Raw genomic sequence first — 10,879 nt, forward strand, 5'->3', positions numbered from 1 at the left:
TCGCTGTTAAACAAACCACGGACAGCTTTATTTATTAGAGCAGGGCAAGGCAATTTTAGGGTTCCTTTCTTCTTTCCATTTAGAGTCGGGGAGGTCCCCCTATCTGCCAGCCCTCCAGCTTGCCCATCTTCAACAGTGCTGCTGCCACCCCCAGGTACATACAGGCTGACGCGCCGGTCATGTAATTGTGAGCTGGAAGACATCAAAGGAGAGGATCAGACTTGGGCGCAGAATGCAAATTGCCCGAGAAACCACAAAGCGAGACATTCCCCCGTTTCAGGACTCACGTCTCCTGGGTTCTAATGGGCCGGGTGAATGTCTAACCGCGCCATCTAAGACTGCAGAGTGGGCAGATCGGAGGCCACTGGGGCATCGCGGAGGCTGACTGGCCCAGAAACAAGCCCAGGCCAAACTTGAAGTTAGTTTGGGCTTGCTTTTCGCAGGGGCCTTCCACCGTAGCCCTGGTGGCCCAGGGGAAAATCACCCCCCCGACTGAGTTTGCCTCAGTGTTGGCCCAACCAGGCCCTACAGGGTTCTGCGGCCCCTCTCCAGCTGGAGCCCCTGACACAGCAACTCAATCAACCACTGGGGGAATGGGGGAGCGGTGGTCTAGCTGGGAGTCCATTGGTCTTGGGTCACTGGGCACCCCATCCCTTAACTCAAGCCCAGAGGGGATTTGTGGCCCCTCGAGGCTTAACCCGAAGTTTGGTTCTGGACCCGGATGCCCGCAGACTCCTTAAATAGTTTGTTCTATGCCCGAGTGAGCTCCTATGAGGGGAGGCCCCAGAGCCCCCCACCCAGTCTTGAGTGCATAGGATGGGGCCATCCCCCAGCATGTCTCTGTGTCTAATAAAGTACTGCACGGGGCTAGACAGCTGGGGAGACACTTCTGACGTTCCTGCCACAAGCTAGTCGGTTGGCATGGAAGTCCCCCAAAGCAGTCCAGGGGGACAGAAAATGGATCCAAAATCAAGGCTCTAGCTCTGAGCCTGGTGACCTCTGGGATTGGGAACTGCTGCAGCCACTGTCTCGGAATAACTTTGGGCAAATCACTTAACCTTTTGGTGCTGCAGCTGCTTCTTCTGTGGAATGGGGAGGCTGGAACCCACCTCCCCAACAAGGGAGCTGAGAGAAACAGCCAATAAGTACCACGGAGCACCTCACAAGATGAAATGCTCCCATCAAGGTGGGAGACAAAGAGGACAGACACCGTGCTGTTTCTCCAAGCGGCGGAATCGTGTCCCCATTAGCTTCAGGAAGGGTTTGTGTGCACCCTGATGTTCGGACAGTGGCCAAGAGAGGAGAGAGAAAGAGAGAGAGATAAAGGTTCAAGGCACCCTTCCCACACTTAGAAAAGTGATGGGAAGAAGGTTCTGGCCGCTGAGGAGGGACGGGAGGGAGCCCAGAGAGCTGTGACAGAGAAATGGCCAAAAGGCCAATTTGATGGGTAACAGTGATGACTAATCTCACACGAAAGACTTCTTCTGTAGGAAGAAATGTTAAAGAAACCAGTGCTATTTGGTTCAGTGGGAAGGATGTATGGAAGAGGAGACACTGAGGTATTGAGAACTATCTACTGGGGAAAACTTCGAGCCATCTCAATACCTGCTTAACAGTAGCATCATTTAGTCCAGTGGTTTTCAGCAAAAACTCTGCTGTGGCTGCAAATAGATCACTATAAAGAAAACCAGAAGCCCCCATATTCGTGGTACCTAAAACATACCCGCTACCTCATTTGTTTGCATCTTATTCTCGATCCGTGTTTCTCTGAGGCTGTCCAAGAACCCCCGAGGGCCTGCATTCTCCAGGGTGGTCACATCTGAGAAACACCAGTCTAGACTCTACCTTCCTAGCCGATCACTGAAAATGGCAGCACTTGGGAAGGAATCGAAAGCCAAGTCTAGCAAGATTACATGGCCTGCTTCAGCTGTGGCTACCTGGTTGTCAGGCTAATCAAAGAAGAAATTAAATCAGGCTCAGACGAGTTATCTTCACAGAGCCACGCTGAAGGCTCCTCGGTATCTTGTGCTCTTCTAGGGGAGGAGCAAATTGATTGTTTGAGGACTTGATCGAGGATCTTCCCACGGACTGAAATTAAACTGGTTTGGCCGGGCTGGAGCAGATGGGGAAAAACCAGGGCAGCTATGTCTTCTGCCCGCTAACTTGGAAGGGGCTGGGGAGTAAGGGGATAATTCCATCTTTGGGTAAAGCTGAGGACAGAATTAGGGATAAATGGAGGGGGGGTGGGGGCTGAGGGGACATCTTGAAAATGGAGAGAATGGTGCCGCTCGCGTTCAGAGGCATCCCAACATTCACACATTGATTTAGTGCCGTGAAGCGGGAGAGTGGGGTGCTCTTACTCAATGTCACCTTTTTGGGGACCGATGTGGCCAAAGACCAGAGATGGGACAGTGATTTACCCAAGGACATGCTAGCAGATTGAGGTGGGATTAGAACCAGGAGCGTGTCCCCCCCCCCACCCCGCTCCCCTGGCCACCCAACACACTTCCAAGTCCAAAGTTCCATCCCTCAGATGGCAATGCCTCAGGTCCGTGCTGCTACCACAATGCTATCTAAGTACGACCACTGAGAACCAGCGGCAGGGCCGGCCAGGGCTTACTTCGCACTCCGAAGGTCAGTCCTGCAGCACAACCGCCAAAGAAGTAGTTTAGGGGGTCATCTGGTTTCTCCCGGACCTGGGCACTGATACAGGAAGTGATGCCGAACATTGCACCGACTGCAGCTGTAGTGGGAATAAGAAAGGAGAGGAAACATATGAAATTCTGGCTCAAGGGAAGGCGCACAGGGAGGAAATATGAAGAGAGTCAAAAGCTTCAAGAAAAGTTTGGATAAAATCAGGAAGTGGTGATCCAACAGGCCTCTAGAGAGAATGCTGGGGATGTCAGAGGGAAAACCTAGTGGTGTGAGGAGGCAGATTCGTGGACAGTAGGTGGCCTAGTGTGAAAAGCATGGGACTGGGAATCAGAAGACCTGGGTTCTAGTTGGGTCGACCACTTATTATTATGATCACTGTGGCAACTGTAAGCGCTTACTGCGTGTCAAGTACTGTTCTTAAGCGCAGGGATAGGTACAAGTTATTCAGGTTGGAGACAGTCCCTATCCCACAAGGGGCTCACAGTCTGAGTAGGAGGGGGTACAGGTATTGAATCCTCATTTTACAGTTGAGGAAACTGAGGCCTTGGGCAAGTTGCCCAAGGTTCTCTGACTCCTTCCACTAGGCCACGCTGCTTCTCTCGGGCAAGTCACTTAACTTCCCTGGGCCTTGATTTCCTCATCTGTAAAATGGGTCTAAAATGGTCACATCTCCCTCCCTCACAAGACTGTGAGTTCCAGGGGAAGAGAGAAAAGGGAGGGGAGGAAAGGTTAGTACTGCAAAACCCAAGTACTACCGATTAGGAGCGGAGGAAGAAGGTAGGCAGAGGTGAAAGAGAATGAAAGAGAAAGAGCGGGGGAAGAGAATGTGGCATAGGTACTGACCACCCTTCCTGTTGGGCCGTCTCCTCAGCCGCCACCTTCCTCATCCTTACCAGGCTCCAAGGCCGGGCCCTCTTGCTCCCGGCATCCCGAAAGGACGCCTGGCCCACACGAGCGGCTTGGGGGACTCACTGGGGATGAGGTGGGGGTGGTGGCAGCATCCATGGCACTGGCAAGCCACGGCCACTGCCGTCACACGAGCAACAACGGAGCCAGAGCCACTGCTACTTGCACTGTGGCGGCAGAACCCATCTGGCTCCGTGACCTCGGCAGACGCCCCAGGTTGGCCATCACCTCACCCCCACAGGGCACAAGGGGACACAAACTTGGACCCAGCTCCAGACCCAGGCCCGGTCATGACCTGTCAACATTAAGACAACATCTGGGCTCCAACTCTGGCTCCGTTCCAGCTCCAAGGAGCAAGGTGGGCTAGCTACAGCTACCTGCCCAGAGAGCTATGGGGGCAGAGCCCCATTGCCCCCGGAGAGTTGGTGCTTAGAGCTGGTAGGTGACCCCTTTAGTCCCTACGAGCAGCACTGGCACCCTCCTCTCCCACCTCCTCTTGACAGGGAGCTCTTAAAACAGATCTCACAAACCCAAAAGCTAGCTTTATGAAACATGCAGTAGAATGTCATTTTCTTACCCATGGTAAATGTGTATTTCCCTGCCCTCTGCATTCCTTCGATGAGCGACTCAGGTGGATAAAATACAAGGTTGTAAGCCGAGGCAATCAAGCCTGTGAGAGGAGAGATGGTTGTCTGGAGGTTAGTCCAAAGTTTACAAAAGATTTTCGTCCCAGGAACGCTTGACCCTCTTCCACACCACCCCAAAATCCTCATTCATTCATTCAATCGTATTTATTGAGCGCTTACTGTGTGCAGTGCACTGTACTAAGCGCTTAGGAAGTACAAGTTGGCAACATATAGAGACGGTCCGTACCCAACAGCGGCTCACAGTCTAGAAGGGGGAGACAGACAACAAAACAAAACGTATTAACAAAATAAAATGAATAGTAAATATGTGCAAGTAAAATAGAGTAATATGTACAAACATACATACAGGAGCTGTGGGGAGGGGAAGGAGGTAAGGCGAGGGGGATGGGGAGGGGGAGAGGAAGGAGGAGGCATAGTCTGGGAAGGCCTCCTGGAGGAGGTGAGCTCTCAGTAGGGCTTTGAAGGGAGGAAGAGAGCTAGCTTGCCGGATGTGCGGAGGGAGGGCATTCCAGGCCAGGGGGAGGACGTGGGCTGGGGGTCGACGGCGGGACAGGTGAGAACGAGGCACAGTGAGGAGAATGAGGCACTCCTTTCTGGCACCACGGCAGACCTTAGAGCCTGGTTGGGAGGGAGAGGGGTCGCGGCTAATGCGCGAGAATCACCCAGCCCATATTCACCCAGCTCCAGTCTTCCTGAGCCTCTCAGAACGTGCCCACGTCCCTGTGGGAGGGCCAATTCCAAATTTCAGAAACAGGGTGGGGTGTAAACCGCCTGCTTTGAACACATCAGCCACCCGCTCTCTTGAGACCACATTGCCATGCTTCCTGATTTGTTCCAAAGAGTCAGTTTCCAACCATACCTCTGCCTCAGTCACAAAGGGAATCGATGCCGCCAGATTGACCGGGCAAAACAGTCAGGACCAAAATCAACCCATCCTCACCTACAGTATCACCACGCTCATCCTCTCCTACCTCAGCCTGCACGGGCCCAGCCACAGAAAAATGTGGGATGGGCACGTTCTGTCCCACACTTCCCCATCGAGTCTGGCCTCCTTTAGCTGTGGGAGAGGATGGTCCCTGGCCCACCCGATGGTCGTGGAGATGTCTGCCATACATGTGCCAGGCTGGGCTGAATCCCCACCTCCTTTCCCACCTCTCTCCCTCTCCTCATCCAGTCCTCCCAGAAGTCAGGTCAGGCCCAGCTAGATCTGAACGAAAGAATGAATCAAGTACTGGCCTGGCTCTGTTTGAGGGGTGGTGGGAAACCCTGTCGTTCTGGCCTGTGCTGAGCTCTACCTTTTACTACACCCCATGTAAAAGAACTCTAGACTGTGAGCCCGTTGTTGGGTAGGGACTGTCTCTATACGTTGCCAACTTGTACTTCCCAAGCGCTTAGTACAGTGCTCGGCACACAGTAAGTGCTCAATACGATTGAATGAATGAATGAACTCGAGTCTTTGCAGCAAGCATGCTCAATTCCCACTCCTAATCCAGATTCCCATTAAAACCTGAGATCAAACAGATCAAATTTAAATTTACTAACCAAAAGACAGACCTCTTCACCCAGCGGGTAGTAAGCATAGGAACTCATTACCACAACAATTCACGCGGAATGAAAACAAGCATACAGTCGAGAAGGATTTCTCTAAAGTTAGGGACAGTAAATCGGTAGTAGCATGGCTTAGTGGAAATAATAATAATAATAATGATGGCATTTATTAAGCGCTTACTATGTGCAAAGCACCGTTCTAAGCGCTGGGGAGGTTACAAGGTGATCAGGTTGTCCCACGTGGGGCTCACAGTCTCAATCCCCATTTTACAGATGAGGTAACTGAGGCACAGAGAAGTTAAGTGACTTGCCCAAAGTCAAACGGCTGACAATTGGCGGAGCCGGGGCTTGAACCCATGACCTCTCACTCCAAAGCCCGTGCTCTTCTCCACTGAGCCACGCTGCTTCTCTGAAAGAGCACAGGCTTGGTTGGGAGTCAGAGGACATGGGTTCTAATCCCGCTCTGCCACTTGTCTGCTGTGTGACCTCGGGCAAGCCACTTAACCGCTCTGTGCCTCAGCTACCTCATCCGTAAAATGGGGATTACAGACTGTGAGCCCTAAATTGGACAACCCGATTAGCTTGTATCTACCCCAGCGCTTGGCACATAGTAAGCACTTAACGAATACCATAATTATTATTATTATTGGGGTACTGGGGAGAAAAGGTTCAGCCTGTTCAAAGATCAAGGTGGACCAACCATCACGCTATTCTGCCAAGCATCCTCGGGGACCAGCGTCAAAGACGCTATGCTCGGCTGGCTGGCCCTTTCTGCCTGAATCTAGAGCTGATAAGACTCCAGCTGGGTGCCATCTGACCAAGCTCTGTCAACTTGGAATCCATGGGCTTAGCTCAGTGTATGCAGGGCTCTAAGGGTTATTTATCTGCTCCTCATAGGAGCACGTTGGGAGTGTTGTGCTGCTCAGCTGGAATGTGAGGCAGACCCTAACCTCAAGGGCAGGGATTGTGTCCTATTGCTTTTGTATATTTTCCCCACAGGGCCTGGTACACAGTAGGTACTTGATCAGCCTCAGTGATGTTGACAGTAATAAGATTTAACCAGCATTTATTATGAACGGCAAAGGACTGTTCATTGATTACTGTATTACTACAATATCCGCACCTTTCAAGCCCTTGATATCCCCCCCACCCTCAGCCCCACGGCACTTCCGTACATAGCCGCAATTTATTTTATTGGCTCTCTCCCCATCTAGACTGTAAGCTCCTCACGGGCAGGGAACCTGACCATCAACTCTGTTATACTGGATTCTCTCACGAGCTTAGTATGGTGCTCGCCAAATGGTAAGCAAGAAACAATAATAATAATGATTGTGGTATTTTTTAAGCGCTCACTACATTCCAGGCACTGTATTCAGCGCTGGGGTGGATGCATGCAAATAGGGTTGGACACGGTCCTCGTCACACGTGGGGCTCGCCGTCTCAATCCCCACTTTACAGATGAGGCAACTGAGGCTCAGAGAAGTGAAGTGCTTTACCCAAGGTCACACACCGGACAACTGGTTGACTGAGATAGGAATGAACAAAGTTCTCAGGCCAAATAAGAGTGTGAACTCCATGTGGGACAGGGACTGTGTCCAACTTAACATGTATCTATTCCAGCACGTAGAACAGCGCTTAACAAGTACCACGGTTATTATTAGTATTATAACTGCACGCAGCACTGGCCACTATGATATTACAGAACCACTAGCTGATGGCTTCATGCGGTTTTCGCATCATTGTGCCCTATTTCCACTCTGGCCCAGATCTCCACGCTGTCTCCTTGCCCCTTTCCAATCTCTCCACCAACCTCCTTCCATTCTCCCCTTATTTTTCAGTGCATCTACATCACCCCCGCCCCCACAACTCCCCCTCTGTGTTACTCCAAGTTGCCAGATCTGGGAGACAAACTAAGATGGGCAGACCTCCATCTCCCCATCTAGACTGTAAAATTGTTGTGGGCAGGGAATGTGCCCATTTATTGTTATATTGTACTCTCTCAGCCCCTTAGTACAATGCTCTGCACACAGTAAGTGCTCAATAAATATGACTGACATACTAATTTGTGTGTGTGTGTGTGTACATGCATACATTGCTTGTATGAGAAGTAGAAGCTATACTTCTAGTAGTATAGAAGTAGAGAGGTAGCATGGCCTAGTGGATAGAGCACAGGCCTGGGAGTTGTGGGCTCTAATCCCGGCTTCACCCCTTGTCTGCTGTGCGACCTTGGGCAAGTCACTTAACTTCTCTGTGCCTCAGTTACCTCATCTGTAAAATGGGGATTGCGACTGTGAGCCCCACATGGGTCAAGGTCTGTGTCCGACCTGATTTGCTTGTATCCATCCCAGTGCTTAGTACAGCACCTGGCACATAGTACACACTTAACAAATACCATTTTAGAGAAGCAGTGTGGCTCTGTGGAAAGAGCACAGGCTTGGGAGTCAGAGGTCGTGGGTTCTAATCCCGGCTCTGCCACTTGTCAGCTGTGTGATTTTAGGCAAGTCACTTAACTTCTCTGTGCCTCAGTTCCCTCATCTGTAATATGGGGATTAAGACTGTGAGCCCCACGTGAGACAACCTGATCACCTTGTATCCAGCGCTTTGCACATAGTAAGCGCTTAACAAATGCCATCATTATTATTTCTTGAAAGTTGGCCTGAATATGCCAGATGTCATGCTGACACTGGAAGGGAACAACGGACTACATGTAGGAACTGTTCCCGAACCTGAAATGGGAGAAAAGGTGGGATCTCCTGAAATCCCATTCCCACGATAAAGGAAAAAAAGGAAGCCAGACAGAGGCAACCTATAAATAGGTTAATTTAGCAACTGGAGTTCAGGCATCTCTTCTCTTCTGCAGCAGTGGTCTCTGAGCAGAAAGCATACTAAAAACGGCCGCCTCTAATTCAGACATTCGGGAAACAGCAGAACACGAGACCCTCAGGTCCCACTTCTGATCTTAGCATGGCCTACCCTACCCCAAGGTCAGACGGCAGGATTTAAGCATCTCTTCCCCTCCTCTACAGTTCCAATCTCCCGGACAGTGGAGTCTTCTAAATGTCCACTTTCTCAAGGTGTGAATCAATCAATCAATCAATCAATTGTATTTGTTGAGTGCTTACTGTGTGCAGAGCACTGTACTAAGAGCTTGGGAAGTCCAAGTTGGCAATATATAGAGACAGTCCCTACCCAACAGTGGGCTCACAGTCTAAAAGGGGGAGACAGAGAACAAAACCAAACATACTAACAAAATAAAATAAATAGAATACATATGTACAGGTAAAACAGAGTAATAAATATGTACAAACATATATACATAAATACAGGTGTTGTGGGGACAGGAAGGAGGTAAGATGGGGGGGATGGAGAGGGGGATGAGGGGGAGAGGAAGGGTGTGAATGAGAGTGTGTGAGACAGCGGGCGAGTGTGTGAGGGTGTCTCTGTGTGTATGAGAGAGCGAGAGATAGAAGGAAGAGTGTGCGTGTCCATACGCATTAAGCACAATCATACTGGTGGCAGGACTGTCTAGAGGGCATCATCATCAATCGTATTTAAATTTTATCATCATCAACCGTGTTTATTGAGCGCTTACTGTGTGCAGAGCACTGGACTAAGCACTTGGGAAGTCCAAGTTGGCAACATATAGAGACAGTCCCTACCCAACAGTGGGCTCACAGTCGAAAAGGCCATTCAGGCCATCACATTCGGCCTCCCCGTCTCCACCTTTTTCAGACTGCGGACGACAGTATCATTTTCTGCCCCTCCCCCTACTCGTATTGCTCCACATTCGGCCGGCCGGCTCATTTGACATCCTTCTCTTTTAGACTGTGAGCCCACTGTTGGGTAGGGACTGTCTCTAGATGTTGCCAATTTGTACTTCCCAAGCGCTTAGTACAGTGCTCTGCACATAGTAAGCGCTCAATAAATACGATTGATGATGATGATGATTGAGCTTCTCCTTCAACCCAACGGTCAGCTGTGTGACTCTGGGCAAGTCACTTCACTGGGCCTCAGTTCCCTCATCTGGAAAATGGGGACTAAGACTGTGAGCCCCCCGGGGGCCAACCGGATCACCTTGTAACCTCCCCAGCGCTTAGAACAGCGCTCTGCACATAGTAAGCGCTTAATAAATGCCATTAAAAAAAAACAGGCCGAAGCAGCAGCAGCCGTCCCTTGCGACCTTTGTACTTCCCAAGCGCTTAGTACAGTGTTCTTCAATCAATCAATCATATTTATTGAGCGCTTACTATGTGCAGAGCACTGTACTAAGCGCTTGGGAAGTCCAAATTGGCAACATCTGGAGACAGTCCCTACCCAACAGTGGGCTCACAGTCTAAAAGGGGGAGACAGAGAACAAAACCAAACATACTCACAAAATCAAATAAATAGGATAGATATGTACAAGTATAATAGAGTAATAAATATGCACAAATATATATACATATATACAGGTGCTGTGGGGAAGGGAAGGAGGTAAGATGGGGGGATGGAGAGGGGGACGAGGGGGAGAGGAAGGAAGGGGCTCAGTCTGGGAAGGCCTCCTGGAGGAGGTGAGCTCTCAGCAGGGCCTGAGAGCTCTCAGTTTACTGCACACAGTAAGCGCTCAATAAATACGATTGATGATGATGAGGCAGTGACCCCCCCCGTCCCCTCTCCCCCTCACCCACACCTTCTCCCCCGCCTCCTCACCGATGCCACTGCCCATCTTGGTGGTGACATAAGCCTTGCGATGACAGTCGGTGCCGTCCGGGATGTCCCAATATTCCCTCACTAATCTGGACGCCATTACGGCTCCTTGGTGGGCCAAGGACAGCAAGAAATCTCGCGAGAGGCGCGCGCGCGCCCTCTGCACGCAACTTTATTGAGCGAAACGGCACGGACACGGACAAAAGGGAGGCGGGGCCGGAGCCATTTTTTTTTTCTGGCCTTTGTTAATCGCGGGGCCAAATGCTGGGGTAGTGACAGAGTGAGGAGGTTGGACACAGTCCCTGACCCACGTGGGGCTCACAATCTTACTGTCCATTCTACAGATCAATCAATCAATCGTATTTATTGAGCGCTTCCTGCGTGCAGAGCACTGGACTAAGCGCTTGGGAGGTCCAAGTTGGCAACATATCATCATC

General features: G+C 50.7%; 1 protein-coding gene across 1 annotated transcript; it reads right to left on the reverse strand.

The window, feature by feature from the left end:
- On the reverse strand, positions 1–10,570 carry NDUFA11 (NADH:ubiquinone oxidoreductase subunit A11). The gene is made up of 4 exons (XM_038772985.1): positions 10,446–10,570; positions 4,139–4,231; positions 2,621–2,743; positions 1–192 (listed from the first exon to the last, which is right to left on the reverse strand). The coding sequence occupies exons 1-4, from the start codon at positions 10,540–10,542 to the stop codon at positions 80–82; spliced, it is 426 nt and encodes a 141-aa protein (XP_038628913.1). The 5' UTR covers positions 10,543–10,570; the 3' UTR covers positions 1–79.
- Positions 10,571–10,879: the final 309 nt, after the last annotated feature.

The sequence above is a fragment of the Tachyglossus aculeatus genome, chromosome X1 (genome assembly GCF_015852505.1).
Source record: "Tachyglossus aculeatus isolate mTacAcu1 chromosome X1, mTacAcu1.pri, whole genome shotgun sequence".
NCBI classification, from domain to species: domain Eukaryota; kingdom Metazoa; phylum Chordata; class Mammalia; order Monotremata; family Tachyglossidae; genus Tachyglossus; species Tachyglossus aculeatus.